Here is a 23,162-nt window from a genome sequence, read left to right as displayed (position 1 = left end):
TGAATCTCTAAGAATTGGTTACCCTGGAAGGGTCAGTCTCTCCCCAGTCACCAGGGTCTCAGATGCCAGGGTATCAAGAATACAGAAATTAAGAAAATATAGTGAATAAATTTGCCTTAATTTAAGCCTCTGTCATTCCTAACTATAATAAGTGCAACACCACCTATCTCAGGCTCACAAATTTAGATGCCTACAGGAATCAGACAGATAATGCCAGTGAGTGAAGCAGTGCTGGTGGGGTCTGTGGATTGCAGGATTGTATGTCCCATCCAAGGAGGCAGCTGCTACTGAGCTCTGCTACCTGGGTGTGTAGGCCCTAGGTTGCCAGATCTTCCAATTATTTCCAAAAAAAAGTCAGAAATACGCTTTTCTAAAATATGAAACCTCCCGATTTTTAAATGTTGACAACTAATTTAATTTTTGAAGTAAAATTAAATTAATATCTACTTATTTGATGTTTTATGTTTTTAAAATACTCAGAAATTGCATTTTGTTCAATTTTTCATTGTTTGGCAGCAGAATGATTTGTGTGTTTGTTTATAAATTGGCAAAGTGATCTAAATTTTATATGGAAATAAAAAGTCAAATGGACAAGACATTTTGAAGAACAACAACAAAGTTAGAGATCTGACACTACCAAATATACATATGTTAAATGTAAATATATATATTAAAGAAGCTACAGCAATTAATACAGTGGGTAATGATGCAAAGATAGATAAGGAAACCAGTAGAGGAGACTATATAGTCACGTATATGATCAGATGACTTAAGACAAAAAATGACACTGTGATGTGGCAGGGAAAAGATGACCTTTTTAATAAATGGAGCTGGATCAACTGGCTATCAATATTGAAAATAATAATCACAACTCCTACATCAGACATTATAAGAAAATGAATTCTAGGTCGGTTATAGGACTAAATGTGAAAGTAGTAAATTTTATGTGTAAATGTTAAGAAAATCATAGGAAAATATCTATGTGCCCTTAGGGTAAACAAAGATTTTAAAATATAATACAAAAGAGCACTAAATAGAAAAAAAAAGGATATTTCATTAAAATTAAGATCCGCTAAGAGAATGAAAAGGCAAATCAATAACTGAGAGAAGATACTTGCAATATACACCCTTTATATCCAAAACACATATAGAATTCCTAACAGTCAGTAAGAAAGAATCGCAACCAAACTGAAAAACCAAATAGAGAAAGGGCTTTTATAATTCACAAAAGAGCCTATCCGAATGGTCAGTGAGAGATGAAAAGGTGCTCAACATCATTAGCCATCTGGGAAATGCAAACCAAAACCAGAGTGAGCTACCACTCCGCACACAGAATTGCCAAAATTGGCCAGGAGTGGTGGCTCACGCCTGTAATTTTGGGAGGCTGAGGCAGGTCGATCACTTGAGGTCAGGAGTTCAAGAGAAACCTGGCCAACATGGTGAAACCCCATCTCTACTAAAAGTACAAAAATTGGCTGGGCATGGTGGCGCACTCGGGAGCTGAGGCAGGACAATCGCTTGAACCTGGGAGGTGGAGGTTGCAGTGAGCCGAGATCACGCCATTGCACTCCAGCCTGGGCGACTGAGCAAGACTCCATCTCAAAAAAAAAAAAAAAAAAGAATTGCTAAAATGAAAAAGACACACAATGCCAAGTGGGGACAAGGATGTGGAGCAACTGAAACTCTCATGGCATGTTGGTGGAAGTGTAAATTGGTACAACCACATGGGAAAACTACTACGCAGATCAACTAAAGCTAAATATACAGATACCCTACATTCAGCAATTTTAACTTTAGGTGTATACTCAGACACGTACAAGAATATTTACAGTAGCTCTATTTGCCCAAACCAAATGTTTATCAAGAGTACAATGGATAAATAGATTGTGGTAGTATCTGATTAAGTGGAAGATCATGCAGCAAAAAGAATGAACAACTCCTGCTACATGTAGCATCACGGATGACTCTCACAAACAACACAATAATAGAAATGGGATGCAAAGAGCAAATCCTGTATGATTCAACTGATACAAAATTCAAAACTAGGCAAGACTAATCAATGGGCTTACTCTTTGAATATTGTTTCCTTTGGGAGGGTAATGACTGCAGCGTAACAAGGGGGCACTTCTGGGGTACGAGTACTGTTTTATTTCTTCATCTGTAGACAGGCTACAGTGTATTTACTCTGTGACACTTGTGTAAATATCCTTATATATATAATACTTAAAGTTTACTTTAAAAAGAAATACAGAAAACTGTTGTGCTTCCTTTTTTTCTAAAGTAAACATTTAACCTTAGAGAAATTATGTAGAAAAACATATTGTGTTTTACTTCATCCTACCTGGTTAATGTTATCTGGAATATTTGATAGCCAGCAATAAAAGAGGCCAATCTTGAAAGACTTTGTTTTCCGGAGCCACCAACACCCACCAGCAATGCATTTCCACATGATGTTCGAATTATTCGTGAAATCTGTTTTGAGATTTAAAAAGTGCTTATTTGAAAAAAGGATGTGGATGTTTATAGTTTCTTGCACTAAATGAGTCCAAGTTTTGATTGTATGTTTCTAGACGATATTAGACTTTTTCCTTGTTAATGGTCTATGTCCGAATTTTTTAAATTAAAGTTTAATATTGATTTGTTCAGCTTGAATCTTTCCTTGACCATCTATATTTACGTCATGAAGAACAGAACAAACTGGATTTACTCCCTTCTATTTTAAAACTATTCTGTGTGTGTGTTCATGTGAGTGCACGTATGTACAGTTTTATTAGTTTTAGACCCAATGGATAGTGGAGCGGCTTTTCCCAATCTGCAGAAGATATAAGAAATGTTTAGAATTTTTTTTTTTTATTCATCAGCCTAACACACTGAATCATGTAGACACCTAACTCGACAATGAATCATGTGGACACCTAACTCAACTCTCTCATATCTCTGCCAACAATTGTTTTTAAATACCACAATTCTATTTACAGTGGGGTAGGAGGATGTTTCTAGGAGCCAACTTGGAGAGACAGCCTTTCATCTTGTGTTGCTTGTCTATGGTTGATTTCCTCAGTGAAGCTAAGACTCAAATTGTGGCTCAAATCTTATGCAGGCCAATTGAAGGCATTGCTTAAAAACTGTCTTTTATAGTATTGTCACCGACTAGGGAGAAAGTCTAGGTGGATCACTAAATTCCCTATTACCACTAAACAACAATTTTTTAAAAATACAAGTTTTACAGTTGGCGGATCAACAATGACACCCTGGTATGTGTAAATTCTATCAGCATATTTTAAAATATATTAACCACTTATGGCTTTGCACTCAGAATAGAATCTCAGAACCCCAAGATCTAGCTGCAGTGAATGCTCAATAATTACTTGTTGAATAGATTGGTGTGAAAACACCCCTTTTTGGTGTTACCTCTAACTGGCTTCTATTCTCTCACCGGTCCTGTATATCAACCTTACCCCTGTCCCATCATCTGTAAGTCAGTCATAACATTGACACTTTTCAAAGCAACATCTTTTCGTCCATGGGGAACAGAATTCCCATAATATCGAAAATAGAATTTGAGGGAAGTATATTTTTTCACAGGGTTCTCCACACTTTCTAAAGGTTCTCCATACTTTCTTGTTGACTCAGTGTGCCAAAAACTCTGAAGAGAAAACCATATTTGCCCTTGAAAGACATTTGCTGCCATGTAGATGGATTCAAATAAAGGGTTTCCTATTAAGCCTTTGTCTTCCGGGATGGTGAACTGACCCAACCTATGTACAGTCTTCTATATGATACCTGATAGTATATAGTTATTCTCTCAAAAAAAATTATCTATGAAATACAGTAAGCTTTTACATGATCTATTTACATCAGCAAATAGGCAATAGTTAGGACCTTAATAAGATGAGTCATTGCATCTTTAAAAAACACCAGATCAAGAGATGTTCCTCTAATGATTTCATTGAACTGTCTCTGGTAAAACTGGAGTTTTTCAGCCAGAAAGTCAAAGGATGGCACCTATGGGTGGGGAGAAAGAGAAAAAAATAGTATTTAAGATCCAAATATGTATTAAAGCAGCAATTGTAAAGACACTCAAAAGTAATTTTAAGATATATATATATCTTTTTTAAACTTTATGGATTGCCAGAGGTTTCTCACATATTAGTCTACTTTTAGTTATTTCCATTTTCTAAGGCCTGAAACTTAACTGTATTAGTTGGTTTCCAGTGCAAAATCATTTCTGACCTTTCCCTACCAACTCCTATCCATGTCACACATTAATATAGGAAATATTTTTCTTAGTTTTTATTTACTTTTTAATATTGTTTGCAGCTTTCAAAAATACAAAAACGTTTTACATTATTCACGGAGTCAAATCCACAAGCCTTCGTTGTTCTGAATTAAATCCACACCCACTTTCTTTGTTTTGCAAATTGTTCCTCCCCATCTAATTCTTTGATCTACATACACTTTATTTTTATTTTTAGAGTCAAGGTACTCTGTCACCCAGGCTGGAGTGCAGTGGCCCACTCATAGCTCACTGCAGCCTCCACTTCCTTGGCTCTTTGGATCCTTCCACTTCAGCTTCCCCAAGTCGCGGGTATTACAGGCATAAACCACCTCGCCCGGCTCCACATACGCTTTAGGATTTCTTTGTTATGTAACTCTGTTTTTAAAGTCCCTTTGAAATCTTGTTTCAAATTTCATTAAACCTATATATTAATTTAGAAAGAATGGCAAGTTGCTGTTTAAGTAAAGTTTTGTCATGTTAATTCCTACATGTTTTTGTTGCTGTTAAATGAAATTATTTATTTATTTATTTATTTATTATTATACTTTAAGTTCTAGGGTGCATGTGCACAACATGCAGGTTTGTTACATACCTATACATGTGCCATGTTGGTGTGCTGCACCCATTAACTCGTCATTTACATTAGATATATCTCCTAATACTAACCCTCCCCCCTCCCTTGCACCCCACAACAGGCCCCAGTGTGTGATGTTCCCCACCCTGTGTCCAAGTGTTCTCATTGTTCAGTTCCCACCTATGAGTGAGAACACGTGGTGTTTGGTTTTCTGTTCTTGCGATAGTTTGCTCAGAATGATGGTTTCTAGCTGCATCCATGTCCCTACAAAGGACATGAACTCATCCTTTTTAATGGCTGCATAGTATTCCATGGTGTATATGTGCCACATTTTCTTAATCCAGTCTGTCATTGATGGACATTTGGGTTGGTTCCAAGTCTTTGCTATTGTGAATAGTGCTGCAGTAAACATATGTGTGCATCTGTCTTTAGAGCAGCATGATTTATAATCCTTTGGGTATATATCCAGTAATGGGATTGCTGGGTCAAATGGTATTTCTAGTTCTAGATCCTTGAGGAATCGCCACACTGTCTTCCACAATGGTTGAACTAGTTTACAGTCCCACCAGTGTAAAAGCGTTCCTATTTCTCCACATCCTCTCCAGCATCTGTTGTTTCCTGACTTCAAATGAAATACTTTTATATTTTCTATCTTGTGATTGTTGGCAAGTGTTGGTAAACTTTTTCTGTAAAGGGCAAGATAGTAAATATTTTAGGCTTTACGGCCCATTCAGTCTCTACTCACCCCTGCCATTGTAGTGCAAAAGCAGCTATGGCCAATATTTAAACCAATGGGTGTTTCAATGAAACCTTATTTATGAACACTGAAATTTGAATTCTATATAATTTTTATATGTCACTCAATATTGTTTTTTTTTTTTTGATTTTTTATTTTTTGGTAACTATTTAAAAATGAAAAATCAGCTGGGGACAGTGACTCACACCTGTCATTCCAGAACTTTGGGAGGCCGAGATGGGTGGATCACTTGAGGTCAGGAGTTTGAAACCAGCCTGACAAACATGGTAAAACCTCATCTCTACTAACAATACAACAAAGTAGCCGGGCATGGTAGTGGGCACCTGTAATCACAGGACCAACATGGTGAAACCTCGTCTGTACTAAAAATACAAACAATTAGCCGGGCATGGTGGAGAGCACTTGTAATCCCAGCTACTTGGGAGGTTGAGGCAGGAGAATTGCTTGAACCCAGAAGGCGGAGGTTGCAGCGAGCCGAGTTCATGCCACTGCGCTCCAGCCTGGGTGACAGAGAGAGATTCCATCTCAAAAATAAATAAATAAATAAATAAATATCCTTCTTAGCTAGTAAGTCTAATAAAATTAAACAGGCAGTGGGCTGGCTGGATCTGGCCCAGAAACTATAATTTGCCAACCCTTGGTATAGGTATAGAGTATAGTTATTTCATATTTATAAATGCTTGGTCGTCTTACTGAACTCACGCGCTCTCTCTGTTTTTGAGACAGGGTCTCATTCTGTCACCCAGGCTAGAGTGCAGTGACACAATCACAGCTCATTGCAATCTCGAACTCCTGGGCTCAAGTAATCCTTCCACCTCCACCTGCTGAGTAATTGGGAGTACAGGAGCATGCCACCACACCCAGCTAATTTTTCTTATTTTTTGTAGAAACAGGGTCTCACTGTGTTGCCCAGGCTGCTCTCAAACTCCTGGGCTCAAGCAATCCTCCCACCTCACCCTCCCAAAGTGCTGGAATTATAGCAACTCTATGGTGGGACTCTGGTGCAGAAAGAAAGATCTAGTTAGGTGAGCGATCTGAAAACTTCTTTAAAGAGATGAAAATAAATACCAATTCATATATTTTGGGTACTTCAAACACAGTGTCTTCAGGTTCATCGCCAGTTGGTTCCGGCATCTCACGGAGAAAATCCACAAAGTATGGTTCAGGAAGAATGCACGACGCTGCATCAGAGCCAATATTTTCTTCAACTGCATGAATAAGATGTGTGTTAAACCACTGCTCATCTTCAGGAGTTACAAATCTGAAAGGAAAATGTAGTAGTAAGAATGTGAAATATGAAAGCATCTTTTCTAACTGAATATGTCCCTTTGACTCTTCTCAGTCCCACCCTGGACCTTCTCAATTCAGGACAGGGAAACAACATGTTCTGCCTTTTGATAAGAAGGGCATAACCCCATCCAAGAAAGTTATAACATTAACTGTACTACTTATAGAAAATATAGATGAATCACTTAGGTGAGATCAAAGGTCCCTAAAACTTGTGATGGGGTGCAGAAGTGATGGTCGGTAGTGGACAAGCGTCCTCTTTCTGGGTTGGTGGATTCGGTGCACAAAGGACCTTTTCAGATTGACAATATCACAGAGGGAAGAGAGGACAAAGGGGAGTAACATTTGACAAGTATCACCCTTGTGTGAGTCATGGTAGACACTTTACAACTTTGTGAAACTGGCATTATCATCCATGGTTTATAGATGAGGGAATGGAGGCTCCAAAAGATGACTGAAATTAACTTTAATGAGATTGTTTCACTTTAAAGGGATGAAACCAGATTTCCCCACATAAAACCTACAAAGAGCTCACAATTTGTAGAAAATATATACAATGAAAGTGTGCCTCCGAATGTTATCAACTCTGATGATCTGGTGATTTATAAAGATGTATTGTTGAAGTCATACTCGAATAAATCGGCAGAGCATTTTCTTAAGGCAGTGGGCAAGTGAGAGACGCCATCAATGCTTCACAAGCCCCACAGCAAATGACGACAATGCTCCTTACTCTACTTATCGCAGTAGATAATGTGAGAAATAACCGGCTGGGCAGGATGGCTGATGCCTGTAATCCCAGCACTTTGGGAGACTGAGACAGGCGGAACACCTGAGGTCAGGAGTTCAAGACCAGCCTGACCAACATGGAGAAACCCCATCTCTACTAAAAATACAAAAAATAAATAAATAACCAGCCATGGTGGCACATGCCTGTGATCCCAGCTACTTGGGAGGCTGAAGTTGGAGAATCGCTTGAACCCGGGAGGCAGAGGTTGTGGTGAGCTGAGATCGCACCATTGCACTCCAGACTGGGCAACAAGAGCAAAACTCCATCTCAAAAAAAAAAAAAAAAAATTAACCAAGTAGCATAAACTTCTCAGGTCATACATTTAAACTCAAGAGCCGCAATACGCACCTGTCCGCAATTACTCTGTTGCACTCATGTTTGAAAAGGGATAGGAGAGTAGGGATTGAAGTGCACTCCTCAGCTTTTATGGTCAACATTCCTTGCCAAATTCTGGAAAGATCTCGAAGATTGAAGATGTAATGAAATTTAGAAGGAGTTGGCAGCATCTTCACCTAGAGACGAAAGAATGAAATACTCTCAATTAGTTTTCAGATACAACTAAAAGTAGAATTATTTTTAGAACTGTCTCACAAATCCTATTTTAGATAAAATCTGCTGAGTAAATAAATCAAGATTAAGTTCATATTTTGTGACAACACGGACAGAAAGAAAATCATAAATAAACCAACTTAGGATTTAAAAGACCATAAGTTCTTGGATAGGATGGATTCAAGACCAATGCACTGGATGCAGATTCCAAGACCTTGTTCTACCACCATCAGTTGGCTTTGAGCAAGTCACTTCCCCCGAGTTCTTAAGAACTATATGAATTGTGGGAATAATCATCTCTAATCATTGGTAGTGTACATGTGGAAACACGTCATAACAAAAAACTGAACGTGAATTGGTTGTCATGCAGGTAAGAACAATGTTCACTTTTAAAGTTAATAATGGCTATCTTCTATAAATTGATTTGATTAGGGTCCTTCATGTGTTAGGATTTCTATAAACATATCTGCATATCATAACCTGGATTTTACTATATGGATCCAAACTCAGTCAACAGTCTTTGTATATCTGTATATCCATAATAAGTGGACAGGCAAGTCTGACATGTAGCTATGCGTATAGTAATAGATGTTTTTTCTGTTTGAGCACAGAGTATGTATTCTATGCTAATTTACTATTTCTACCAACTTCTAGAATACAAAAAGGCAAAGCTGTAACAATACCGCATTCTTACCCAGAGAGATACCCATTAAGGGATAACCTCGAGGTACTCTAGATATGGAACGCATTGATGGTCATGTATAAAGATCATAATTGATGTCATTAGCATCATTTTTGAAAGTGAAAATAATGATAATTCTGGTGATACAAACTCCCCATACACCTATTTCAGCAAAGCAGATGCTTTCTTTAGCATCTGTTCATAAATTAAGCCCTTTCTATACTGAAAAATTACCCTATTGAGTTTGTAATTTTTACAGGCTAATTCCCAGTGCTAGTTAAAGCAGCAAGTAGCATGGGGAGACGAAACGAAAAGAAGTGTATTTTATCAATTGTCTATCAACTTCCCTCTGTGCTCAGTTCCATTGCAAGCTAAAATGTTCATCCTACTCACTAAAATATAAAACATATAGTTATATTATAAATATGCAAAAATACCCAAAGGGTAAGGTTATGTGAATATTGCTTTTTTTGTAATACAACACTCCAGCCATGATGGCAGCCATTGGTAACTGAGGCAGTCATTAAAGAGAATCTGTTAAAAAAATTCCTTTCTTTCTTTCTTCTTCTCATTATTTGTTAACCTGCTTCTTTCCTTCTCTTCTAATATTTCCCTCTACTTTTCATCACCTTCTTTCATTTCTCAACTGCTTCTGCCTTAAAACTATATAAAGTAACATAAAGGTGGGCTGATAGACAAGGCATGAATGGACTAAAAGAGTGCTTTGTGAAGATGGGAGATTGGAAGAAAAGACACAAAGAAGGCTGCTTATGTAGAGGTGGGTAGAAGAGGAAGATGCATTCATTTTTCAATGACTGAGCACCTCCCTGGTTCTTAAGAAGACACACTGGTAAACAGAGGACAGCTAACTCTGCTGTCATCAAGCGGGCTTTTATTCTGTGGTTGGGGAGCCTGAGAATGAACAGGGAACAAATATATATGTAAATAAGCAAGTAATGATAGAAGCCATGGTTTTCAAAACAAAAAAAAAATCAGGGCCAGGAGACAGATAATGAGTAGGATAGGGACAAGGGCAGTCACTTCAGAGGACGACCGGAGACAGTCCCTCTGAAGGTAAGAGTGATGAGAATGAGCCAAAGTATGGTGACCCAGCAGTGCAATAAACCTGGGGTGCTCAAGGAATGGTGAGCAGGGCCACTCGGCTGGAGCAGGATGATGGCAAGCAAGGGAAGTAACTGGAGTCTGCTGACATTATAAGTGGAACTGGGAGTCTACTGGTGGTTTTAAGAAGGAGTAAAGATTTCTGGTTTACTTTTTTAAAAATATCACCTAGGACTGTGAAAAGAACAGACTCCAAGAGAGCAAGAAGAAAGCAAGGAGAATGGTTAGGAAGTTACTGCATGGTCCAGGGGACAAGTGATGGGAGCACTTATCAGGGTGGTCATGGGAGGATGGCGAGGAGGGCTCGGCTTTGGGGTAGATTTTGAAGGGGAGGTCACTGATATTCGCTGATGGACTGGATGTAGGCCATGAGGAAGACATAAATCAAGGATGGAGCCCAGTAATTTTAACCTAAGAAGGAGGATAACTGGTGCTGCTACTGAGACGCAGAAGTTTGAGGGAGGATCATATTTAAGGACACTTAAGAGTTCTGTTTGGACATGGTAACTTTGAGATGAGTATCAGACATCAAACACTGATGTCTATTAAGCAGTTAGAAATTGGCCTGGAGCCAGGCAGAGAGGCCTGGGATGGAGATATCCATTTTGAAGTCATCAGCACAGGGATGATGTTTAAAGCCTCGAAGCTGGATGAGGCCACCTAGGGAAAGAATGTAGACAGAGAAGAGGGCCCAGCATCGAGACCAGGTGCATTTCAGTGTTTCGAGGAGGGAAAGAAGAAGGGGGACTTTAAATGAGGTAGCCAGTACACTAGGAAGAAAACCAAGAATATGGGGACCCTCTGAAGCCAAGTGAAGAAAATATTTGAGGGATCATTTAGGTCAAATGCTGCTAAAAAGTCAAGTAAGAGGGACAGGAAAATTAACCTTGAGATGTGGCAAGATCGAGGTCTTTGGTGATCTTGACGTGAACAGTGGGAATGAAAGCTTGTGTAGAATGGATTAAATAGATTTAAAAAAAGACACTGAGGACATGGAGCCAGGAAACATCCAAATAACAGAAGAAACTGGAAGATGGAAGACACCTGGAAAGGCAAAGCTTTTCAGAGAACTACGTATATAAGCACAGTAAACTGAGCAATAGTCCTGTTGGAAACCACATGTATCTTACCACAGAAAACTATCTCAGATGCTCAGTCCTTGCCACTTATTTTCAAGTTTCTTTAAAAGGGGTACAATGGCACATGTAAAGGCCCTGTGTTGGCAAGGAACAGGGCCCCACACTCATCACGGAAGGTGGCTGCGTGGAAGAGCATCTCATAAGAAACCCCCCGCCAGGCGCGGTGGCTCAAGCCTGTAATCCCAGCACTTTGGGAGGCCGAGAAGGGCGGATCACGAGGTCAGGAGATCGAGACCATCCTGGCTAACACGGTGAAACCCCGTCTCTACTAAAAAATACAAAAAACTAGCCGGGCGAGGTGGCGGGCGCCTGTAGTCCCAGCTACTCGGGAGGCTGAGGCAGGAGAATGGCGTAAACCCGGGAGGCGGAGCTTGCAGTGAGCTGAGATCCGGCCACTGCACTCCAGCCTGGGTGACAGAGTGAGACTCCATCTCAAAAAAAAAAAAAAAAAGAAAGAAACCCCCAAATTCCTCTTCTGATAATTCCGTATCTAGAAATCCCCAGTCTACCCAGGAATCTGACAGGCTGGCACACTCCAGGTTTCCCAGGAGACAAGTGCCTGCCCACACGTGTGTAATCGGCCTAATGGATGTGTAGTGAATTATGACAACTAATCCTTATCTCCTTCATGACTTTTTGTCAAATATATCAACCTCATTTTTATCTCATACCTACACTTAATTGCCTTTTCATGAGTACTGCCTTAAGTCATCTGAGGACAGCTGCAGGTTTGCTGAGCTTTACTTAGGACACTGACTTGTGTATGCAAATCTAGCCAATTTTTGTTAAGAACACTTCCATCCATTTACTAACTCATGCTCCAGCTCAGAGAAACACACAAGTTAGACTTTAAGTCCTAGTTGGCTGAGAATATCTGGAAATCATGTATTAAGTCAGTCAATAAGCATTTGAGTGTCTGCCATAGTTTGGTGGAGGGAGACAGATAATGCAAATAAAGATTTACAAATCAGAGTAACAAGTGGAAATGCAGTGTTCTCATTTCAGCAAAATTCTACTTTGTCTTGGATGTCATGTCTGGTTTACAGTAACATCTCATACATATGGAAAGCATCATTTAGTCAGATCTTTTGCTCCCTGGAAGGAAAAGGTGTCATAAATCTATTTGAGCACGTAATTTGTCTTTTCTAAAAAACACCACTATATATGATATTATGATAACTTAATGAGCCATGAGGTGAGAACTAGGGCTGAATAACAGTTGCCATTTTAAAAATTATTGACAACAAACCATTCTGTACCTTAGTCCATTGCCACAGCACTCTGCCCACTGAGACTAAATTCACAATCATCTCACATATTTGAGGCTTGAAACTTCTACAAGGATCAAAGTATCCACATCCAATAATTCCTGAAAGATAAGCAAGATTGAAGGTATAAGCTTACCAAAAGATTTCAAAGTATATGTTTATCCCAGTGAACAAATCATTACAAAGCTGACTAAGCTGGGTGTTGTTCAGAATTTCTCTCAAGGGATCAGCTAAGACTGGGAGTCAGTAGTGGATCCAGCCAAGCTTAGTATGCAGTGATAAGTGTTTTATATGTATTGACTCATTTAATCCCCCACCCAGCACCCTACAAGAAAAAAATACAAGGTAGGTATTATTATTACTAGTCCCATTTTAATATGAGCTTAGGAACTTGCTCAAAGTTACACAGCTTGCATGCAGACAAATATGGGATGTGAATCCAAGCAATCTGGCCCTACAGTCTGTACATCAGCATTCGCCCTGAAGCATATGTGAGCTTAGAGACTACTCCCTCATCTTACAGAGAAGGAGACCAGGCCCAGACAGGTGAAGCCGATTGTTCAAGGTCACATGGATTGGTATTGGCAGAACTGGAATCAGGACCACTTTTTCCAGCCTACAGTCAGTCACCACTCTGGCCTGGGCTAGACATGCAACATTCCTAGGGAACACCCAGCACAGTGATGGTCTGACTGTCATCATCACTCTCAGAAAGACTGGGGTGTAGGTTTAGAGACTGTTCTCAAAGTCTCAGAATGTCTTTGATTTAGACTGAAGAAAGATTTACTCTGCTTCACTCCAGTGAGACTACACACCGCATAGTGCGTTCAGTTCTGAGCATGGTATTTTCAGAGGAATATGAATATGAATATCTGCTCAGAGATGCAGAACAGGTTGATGAAGAGTGGAGACTAAAGAAACTGGAGTTTGTTCACACTGACTGAAGAATTGCCCTGGGGAAACATGAAATTTTCCTCCAAATCACGGTTGCTTGCGGTTGGTTGTGCTAAGTGCCTGTAAGGCCCGTTTGCTTCCTGAAATCCTGTATTCTAGATTTCCACCTTCCTGTGGGACATTTGTGTTACAAGAAGCATGAGATGGGGATTAGCACTACCCCTCTGCCAAGCACTAGCTAAAAGGCCTTAATTGAGCAGTTATTTCACTTCTCTGAGGCTCAGCTTCTGGTTGGTTTGTTTTCCATATTTGTTTAAATGTGTCAGTCATACCAAAGAGTATGTCAAATAGCTTAACAAATAACAAACCCTCACGTACAGACCACCAGATTGATAACTACAGCCTTGCCCAGCGCATTAGAAGCCCCTGTACATTCATCCTTGTTCACAACTCCTCCCTTCCTCCAGAGGTCGCCACTTCTCTTTAATATAATCAGTAACTTGCTTTTCTTTATAGCTTCACCACTTAGGTTTCTGAACTTTTGAACTTGTTAAAAAAAAAACTTTTGAAATTCGGTTTAAAGGAATTGTATTTTTTCCTGTGATTTGCTTCTTTCATTCGGCATTGTATTTCTGGGCTTCATCCATGGTGAAGCATGTAGCTGTATTCATTCATTTTCACTGCTGCACAGCAGGCCACTGTGTGCCTGTGACAGGATGTATTTATCCAGTTTTACTAGTGATAAATATCTGGATTATTTCACATTTTTGCCATCGTGCACACTGCACTATGCGCATTTTTGTGTAAGTCTGTGGCATGCATGTGCAAAATCAACTACAGATGGATTGAGGCCCCAGATATGGAGGGCAAAACTATACAATGTCTGGAAGAAAGCATAAGAGAATACCTGTATGATGTCTGGATAGGAAAGGACTTCTTGAGACTCAGAAAACCCAAACCATAAAGGAAAAAATGATAATTTGGTATAAACCTAGAAGTGGAACTGCTAGGGATGGGCACATGCCCTATTTACCAGCAGTGATGCCAAATTGTTATCCAAAGCGTTTGTAGCAATTGACACTCCGGCCAGCAGGCAAAGAGAGTCTTAGTTGCTTCACGTTCTCACTAATGCTTATTTTGTCAGAATTTTTTTTTTTTTTTTTGCAAATCTAGTGGGTATGAAACGGTATTGCTTGGTGTTTCTCATTTGTGTTTTCCTGAATACTAATGATGTTTACCATCTTTACTTTGTTTATTGGCCATTTAGCTTACTCTTTTTAAAGTGCCTTAGTTGTTTGCCCATTTTTATATCCAGTTGTTCACTTTTCTTGTCTGATTTATAGGATTTCTCTAAATATTCAGAATACAATGTTATATGTGTTAAAATTTTTTCTTCCATTTTGAGGCTTGTCTTTTCACTCTCTTAATGGTTGTTTGCTTGTTTTGTTTTTTTTCTTTGAGACAGAGTCTCACTCTGTCACCCAGGCTGGAGTGAAGTGGCAAGATCTCAGCTCACTGCAAGCTCCGCCTCCTGGGTTCATGCCCTTCTCCTGCCTCAGCCTCCCAAGTAGCTGGGACTACAGGCACTCGCCACCACACCTCGCTAATTTTTTGTATTTTTTAGTAGAGACAGGATTTCACCGTGTTAGCCAGGATGGTCTCGATCTCCTGACCTCGCGATCCGCCCACCTTGGCCTCCCAAAGTGCTGGGATTACAGGCATGAGCCACCACGCCCGGCCTCTTAATGTTATTTTTTAATGAAGAGAAGTTTTACATTTCAATCTAGTCAAATATGTATATTTTTTTCTTTATTTTTGTGTTTTCTGAGTCTCATTTATGAAGTCCTTCCCTACTCAGAGGTCACTCAACTATTTCCCTGTATTTCCTTCCAAATGTTTTATAGCCTTGCCTTCCATATTTAGGTCATGAATCCATCTGTAGTTGATCTTGTTCTTAGCATGAGGTAGATGTCAAAATTCAATTATTTTCATATAAGAATTACTATGTATCCTGGAACTACTGATTAAAAGTCTGCCCTTTCCCTTCTGACTACAGTACTTGCCATACCAAATAATTAATGTTCTTATATGAGCGGGTCTGTTTCTCGTGTATGTAAGAGGTTTTGTGGGGGACTGGGGGGTTTGTTTTTTGTTTTTTTAGACATGATCTTACTCTGTTACCCAGGCTCAAATGCAGTGATGCGTTCATAGCTCACTGCAGCCTCAACCTCCTAGGCTCAAGCAATCCTGTGGCCTCAGCCTCCCATGTAGCTAGGACTACAGACATGGGCCACCACACCTAGCTAATGTTTTAAACTTTTTTTAGAAATGGAGTCTCGCTATGTGCCCAGGCTGGTCTTGAATTCCTGGCCTCCAGCAATCCTCCCACCTTGGTCTTTCAAAATGCTAAGATTATAGGCATGGCCTGACCTACACATAAGTTTTGATGGTACAATTTATGTGATTTGATGTCACATTTGCTGTCAAGAATCTCATTTTCATTAACATATTGAAGTGCTACATTTGACTTTGTATAACATATTGTTAATCTGTGATCTTTGTGCTGTCATTTATTAGCCCAAATTTCTCTGATTAACCATGTCCTGAAACCCAAAACAAAAAGGTTTCTTTACGTCTAATGTTAACTTCCAACAAGCCTATTTCTAAATATCTCTGAGTCTGAGAATAGGCTATAAGCATAGGTCATCTTAGTATTGAGTCCCTCTTTCCTGGTATTTAGCTCTCCATTTCATATACCCCACTTTAGACAGAGCCTTTTTGTCTCTTAAATGACATTTTCTGTGGTTTATGTCCATTACATAATGCAATAAAAGAAACACTAAGAATATTCATACCAAAAATTTTGTCTATTGAAGCATTTGAAGGCAATGTACAATTAAACACAGTAAACTGTCTTTTTAAACGTTGTGGAATATCATTTCGACCACCTCCAGGATGGATCATTGCTGCTATGAGCTGCACATCAACAATGGTAGTGAAGTCTCCAGGCTTGTCCAAGCTGTACATTCCTTCCATTTCCATCATCTGTCGCACAATCTCATTAGTTATCTGAAATTTCACACAGCAATGTTTTTGTAACATATCACTATCATATTCCTCCATAACTTCAGTAAAATAGTAGAAATGAGATTAGAAAAAAAAAATTCAACTCTTATCAACAAGTGTTTGTTAATGTCAATTATCACCTTCAAGGTAATTTGACTTAAATGATGCCACCCATGAACTCTAGATCGTAAGTTAAACATGCATGGTTCAAGTCCAAGGTGCCTTTCACCACAATGATCAAACTAATTTCCAAATAAAGTTAGATATGTGGGTTATAAGATACTTCATTAAATTGCATTAGTACTCCAAGTTACAACAAGTTTTATTGTAGACATCTTTCATACTCAACATTCAACACTTAAAAACCTTCAGATCAGAATGTAGGATGGTTTCAATCCTGAGCTTTGAATATGATATTACTAACTGTTTTGGCTTTTGGTTTTATGTTCTCATCTTACCTTCTCTGCAGCCTCCAACACTGCCAACCCCCCTCCTTGAAAATGCTATCTCTCTTGGTTTCAGAGGCTTGTTTCTTTCCAGATCCAGCTCAGGGCTCTGGGATCACTTCCTAAGCCACTCTTCGTCACTCATCCCTCACATGTAACTGTTCTCCAGGGTTCCATCCTGCACTCTTTCCTCTTCTCATTATTCCAGGAAATGCTATCTCAATCCTATATTCTAAAGAATCTCAAACCTATAACTCTAGCTTCAGATTCTCTTCTAAGCTCTACACCTGTATATTCAAGTCTCTATTGAGCAACTCTTAGTGGATATCACACAAGCACCTCAAATATAATTATCTTTCATTTAACCAACATTTCATGAATGACTACTGTGTGCCAGCCTCTCCTGTAGTATAGACAAAATTTTCTGTCTTCATGAAGCACACATTCTAGTGGTGAGAGACAAGATGTACAAATGCATGTTGATATGGAAATAAAATGGTATACTCTAAGACTTCTGTAGAATATAGGAGGGGCTCAAGAGTGTGATTCAAGGAGAGAAGGGGAGGCTTCACCTGACATGACATATAAGCCAAGACCTGAAGAAGGTGAGAAAGCAAGCCAATTCGATACCTAGGGGAAGAGCATTCTAGGCAGAGGAAACTGCAAATGCAGAGGTGCTGAGTGAACACCATATTTGTACAACCTTTGCACAACTTTGTACAACCTTTGTACAACCTTCGCATACTTTGTACAACCTTTGCAGGGTATACAAAGATCAGTAAATGTGGTGGAAGCAAAGAGTCATGGGAAGAGGTCAAAATGTATAGGGTCTTGGGTCATAGTAAGGATTTTGGTATTTATATTCTACAAGCCTCTTTGGAGGATGCCGACCAGAAGAGTGTGTCGTGATCTGACTCTTGTTTTCATTGGTTGATGATATGAGAACAAGCTGAGAAGGGTTAGGGAAACAGGAGGCAGTGAGGAGGCATTTTTAATGATCAAGAAGAGATCTGGTGGTGGGTGGCGCCAGGTGGTAGCAATGGAGGTGATGAGTAGTGGTCGAATTTCAGATACAGTGTGAAGATAGAGCCAACATAATTTTCCAACAGAGTGACTGTGGAGGTGCTGTTTACTGAGAGAGAGAGGACTGTTGGAGGAGCAGGTGTTGGAGGTGTTAAGTTTGCGATCCAACCAGACACCCCTAGTTGGATACGTGAGTTTGGAATTCAGGAGCACTTCAGCTTATGGAAGATAAGCATGAACCTGACCTAAACATGCCTCCACCCTCCTCGCCTTCCAGGAACTGCTGAGGTCTATCTGCCTTGGAGCAGACACAGGTCGTACAGAACTGTTTGGTTTTTCCCTTCAGGAGGAGTACTGAGCTTGTAGCAGTGTCTGAGGTGAACAGGGATAAAGAGCAAAATGGGAACTGTCCTGGTAGAGCCAAAGTAGATGGTGTCAATGAGGCAGTGTAGGTCGTTGGGAGGGAGGTGTTGGGGATCCCACCAGGAGCATGCAGACTTCTGGCAACATCGGTGAGGTCTTCTAATGGGGAGTGACCTCCGTGGATAGATGATCACAACTAGGACCACGGTGTGTGGCACCGTTAAATAAATAAATAAATAGTTGTTTGGTTTTTCATTTTCTGTTTTTGTTTTTCTGAACATCAGGTACTCCTCAGAAATGATGCAGAATAAGAGGTTAGAGCAAGGATGAAACCCTGGGAAAAGGCAGAAGACAGGAGCTAAGAAAGGACACTGAAGTCAAGTAGCCAAAGAGACAGGAAGCATTTGCTGTAGAAAACCACGTAGAAGCTGGGTGCGATGGCGCATGCCTGTAATCCCAGCACTTTGGGAGGCCGAGGCGGGCAGATCACCTGAGGTCAGGAGTTCAAGACCAGCCTGGCCAACATGGTGAAACCACGAATCTATTAAAAATACAAAAATTGGCCGGGCGCGGTGGCTCAAGCCTGTAATCCCAGCACTTTGGGAGGCCGAGACGGGAGGATCACAAGGTCAGGAGATCAAGACCATCCTGGCTAACACGGTGAAACCCCGTCTCTACTAAAAAATACAAAAAACTAGCCGGGCGAGGTGGCAGGCGCCTGTAGTCCCAGCTACTCGGGAGGCTGAGGCAGGAGAATGGCGTAAACTTGGGCGGCGGAGCTTGCAGTGAGCTGAGATCCGGCCACTGCACTCCAGCTTGGGCGACAGAGCGAGACTCCGTCTCAAAAAAAAAAAAAAAAAATTATTCAGGCGTGGTGGCTGGCACCTGTGATCCCAGCCACTCAGGTGGCTGAGGAAGGGAGAATTGCTTGAGCCTGGGAGGTGGAGGTTGCAGTGAGCCAAGACCATGCCACTGCACTCAAGTTTGGGCGACAGAGCGAGACTCTGTCTCAAAAAAAATAAATAAAATAACAAAAACAAAAAAAAAACACATAGGGATTTAAGAAATGAGAAACTCAGCTATAACAGAGAAGTCAGAAAAAGACTGAGGATTGGCAGCAGACTTAAAAACAAAGTTTTTAACAAAGTTATTAACATTTATATATATACACACACACACACACACACACACACACACATAAAAATACAAATTCAGGATCATCTATATGAGATATTTCAGCCATACCTGATCTCCCCACTCATTAATCACAGGCATATTAATATCATCAATAAATACAGTCATTTTTCTCCCTCCTGGTGGCCCGTATGTGCTTCCCATTCGCTTATCCACATAGCTTTCAATTGTTCTCTAGAGAGAAGGAAATGGTTTGTCTTATGTGTTAGATTTTAATCCATATTTCTAAAACTAATGAGCATTCTTGTCAGAGTAGAATATAATTTACTCATGCATTTACTAAGTATACATATAATTTATTAAAATACATGTTGTTAAATTTTTAAAAATAAGGCATTGGAGTGTTATCCTTCATTTACATTACAGTAGATACGATCCAAAGTTCAGCCGCAGTCTCAATATTAGATCAAATTATGCTATTTGGATTTGGCTTCAACCTTAGCCTTAGGAAAGCTAAAGAGCTGAATGCCAAGTGCAGCATCATTTCTTTTGAATATATAATATTGTTACATTTTATATGCATACACATTTTATTGTAACCACTAACTTAAAATGTATTATGTTTATAATATTACAGCAAATGATGGATTTTACCTGAAACATCACTGGTTCTGTGGCAGATGAAAAGTTTAGACTTTTGGATAGCTGTACTTCAGGATCATATTTTTTCAGATAGGCCTTAATCATGACAGTTTTTGCAGTTCCCTGCTCTCCTGTGAGCAAAACAGCCTGCAATCGTAGGATAAGCGTGTTGAAAGGTATTATGACATGTTTAGTTTCTAGTACCTTTTCTATGGGCTAGTCTTCTATACATTATTATAACTAATTTTAATAACTTTTTAGAATTACATCTACCATCAAAAATAAGTCCCAGTTGTATTACAGATTTAAATGTAAAATGTATACTATAAAAGTGCTGGAAGAAAATATAGGTGCATATTCCCGTGGCCATGGGTGGTTTGTGATCATTTAAGGAACTATCTATTAAACTTACTTTATATTGTTTTGCAATGGTGTCTATCAAAAAATTTGTTCTAACATTGTCAACATTTGGAACCAAAATTGATGAATATTCTGGAATACTGTCAGTTGGATAATAAAAAGGCTGAAGTTTTTTATTCCAGTGCTCCCAATCACCTATATAAGAAGTAAAATTTCATTTTAATAGAACTATATTCTGTGAAAGTTATCTCACGATACAAAAATGTTAAGTGCTATAAATAATCAATAGAATCATATAAACATTTAAAATGTTTTCCTAATGTTAACATATCTGCTTATCTTATGTCTACGGCATTTGATAATTTGTTTTGCCTTTTTTTATAAAGTCAGCTTTTTAAAAAACTTTTAGGGCCGGGCGCAGTGGCTCAAGCCTGTAATCCCAGCGCTTTGGGAGGCTGAGACAGGTGGATCATGAGGTCAGGAGATCGAGACCATCCTGGCTAACACGGTGAAACCCCGTCTCTACTAAAAAAATACAAAAAACTAGCCAGGTGTGGTGGCGGGCGCCTATAGTCCCAGTTACTCGGGAGGCTGAGGCAGGAGAATGGTGTAAACCCGGGAAGTGGAGCTTGCAGTGAGCTGAGATCCGGCCACTACACTCCAGCCTGGGTGACAGAGCAAGACTCTGTCTCAAAAAAAAAAAAAAACACTTTTAGGTTCAGCGATACATGTGCAGGTTTGTTAGATATACGGGGTTTGTTGTACAGATGACTTCATCACAAGGTAATAAGCATAGTACCCAATAAGCAGCGTTTTGATCCTCACCCTCTTCCCACTCCCAACCTTCAAGTAGACCCCACTGTCTATTGTTCCTTTCTTTGTGTCCCTGTGTACTCAATATTTAGCTCCCACTTATAATTGAAAATACGCAGTATTTGATTTTCTATTCCTCAGTTAGTCTGCTTAGGACAATGGCTTCCAGCTCCATCCATGTTTCTTCAAAGAACATAATCTCATACTTTTTATGGCTGCATAGTATTCCATGGTATATGTGTACCACATTTTCTTTAGCCAGTCTAACACTGATGGGCATATAAGTTGACTCCATGTCTTTGCTATTGTGAATAGTGCTGCAGTGAACATATGCATGCATGCATCTTTATGGTAGAACGATTTACATTCCTTTGGGTGTATACCCAATAATGAGATTGGTGGGTCAGATGGTAGGTCTGGCTTAAGTTCTTTGAGAAATCACCAAACTGCTTTCCATAATGGCTGCACTAATTTACATTCCCACTAGCAGTGTAGAAGCGTTCCCTTTTCTCCACAACCTCTCCAGCATCTGTTATTTTTTTGTAAAGTTGGCTTTTAAATTGCTAAATCACCCATCCGGAGAAACCGCACCTGAAATGGAATTAAAATCAGCTGGTGGTAAACCCAGTAATGTAATGGATACCTAACAGAAAAGCCACATCAACTGAAAAATGGGAAAGACCAAAAAAAGAGTCAACCGTTTACTAGATACAGAGTATTTGCCATAAGAAATTGGTTTCAAGGCCAGGCGCAATGGCTCAGCACTTTGGGAGGCCGAGGCGGGCAGATCAGCTGAGGATGGGAGTTCGTGACCAGCCTGACCAACATGGAGAAACCCCATCTCTACTAAAAATACAAAAGTAGCTGGGCCTGGTGGCGCGTGCCTGTAATGCCAGCTACTCAGGAGGCTGAGGCAGGAGAATCACTTGAACCCAGGAGGTGGAGGTTGTGGTGAGCCGAGATCACACCATTGCATTCCAGCATGGGCAACAAGAGCGAAACTCTGTCTCAAAAAAAAAAAAAATTGATTTCAAAAATTTATTTACATTTTAGCATCTCTGGATGTTCCTTATAATCTATGGTACCGTACCATTGCTGTTGCTAGGCAAATTGTATTAGCATTATTCCTATCATTGCCATTCAAATTGAATTGCATTTAGCCTCTATTTTAAATGTCTTCAAAAAGCTTATACAATGATTCAGAATTATACTCAAAAGTTACTGTGGACACAGAATGAATGGAAAGAGGGCATACATTGATATTGGCAAAACAATGATGAACGAATACTCATCATTGGAGTAATAACCCCAATTTCATGTTTTCTTGAGAAAGTAAGCAAAAAGAAGTATGTTTAACTTCTAAAACACTGCCAAACTGTTTTCCAAAGTGGCTGTGCCATTTTGTAGCATATGAGGGCTCTACGTGCTCTATTACCGCACCGATATTTGGCATTATTAACCTTTTTAATTGTAGACATTCCAGTGGCTGTGTGATGATATCCATTGTGGGGGTTTTTTGTTTTTATTTGTTTGAAACAAGGTCTGGCTCTGTGGCCCAGACTGGAGTGTAGTGGTGTGATCTCAGCTCACTGCAGCCTCCATCTCCAGGTTCGAGCAATTTTCCTGCCTCAGCCTCCCGACTAGGTGGGATTACAGGCACCCACCACCAAGCCCGGCTAATCTTTGTATTTTAAGTAGAGACGGGGTTTCACCATGTTGGCCAGGCTGGTCTCGAAGTGCTGACTTCAAGCGATCTACCCGTCTTGACCTCCCAAAGTGTTGGGATTACAGGTGTGAGCCACCGCACCCAGACCCCATTGGGGTTTTCATTTGCATTTCCCTGACGACCAATAATGTTGAATATCTTTCACATTCTTTTTTCACCTTTCACCTATCTTTTTTAGCAAAGTAACAATTGAAATTTCCTGCCCATTTAAAAATTTAGATTGATTGCCTATTGATAGTTATTGGATTATA

At 39.8% G+C, this 23,162-nt stretch overlaps 1 protein-coding gene across 2 annotated transcripts in view; it reads right to left on the bottom strand.

Moving 5' to 3' along the window:
* DNAH8 (dynein axonemal heavy chain 8) overlaps positions 1 to 23,162 on the bottom strand; it is a 322,639-nt gene that overhangs the window by 135,560 nt on the left and 163,917 nt on the right. For both annotated transcript variants that reach the window (XM_025382614.1, XM_025382615.1), the window contains 9 exons: positions 20,425 to 20,567; positions 20,025 to 20,159; positions 19,482 to 19,604; positions 16,194 to 16,407; positions 12,436 to 12,545; positions 8,033 to 8,196; positions 6,679 to 6,871; positions 3,883 to 4,005; positions 2,342 to 2,472 (listed from right to left, as the gene is read on the bottom strand). In XM_025382614.1, coding sequence (XP_025238399.1) covers positions 2,342 to 2,472; positions 3,883 to 4,005; positions 6,679 to 6,871; positions 8,033 to 8,196; positions 12,436 to 12,545; positions 16,194 to 16,407; positions 19,482 to 19,604; positions 20,025 to 20,159; positions 20,425 to 20,567 — 1,336 coding nt within the window. The remainder of the gene's footprint in view (positions 1 to 2,341; positions 2,473 to 3,882; positions 4,006 to 6,678; positions 6,872 to 8,032; positions 8,197 to 12,435; positions 12,546 to 16,193; positions 16,408 to 19,481; positions 19,605 to 20,024; positions 20,160 to 20,424; positions 20,568 to 23,162) is intronic.

This window comes from Theropithecus gelada, chromosome 4, assembly GCF_003255815.1.
Source record: "Theropithecus gelada isolate Dixy chromosome 4, Tgel_1.0, whole genome shotgun sequence".
Classification (NCBI taxonomy): domain Eukaryota; kingdom Metazoa; phylum Chordata; class Mammalia; order Primates; family Cercopithecidae; genus Theropithecus; species Theropithecus gelada.
The sequence above is the reverse complement of the archived record's forward strand: the minus strand, read 5'-3'. Positions and strand labels throughout refer to the sequence as shown.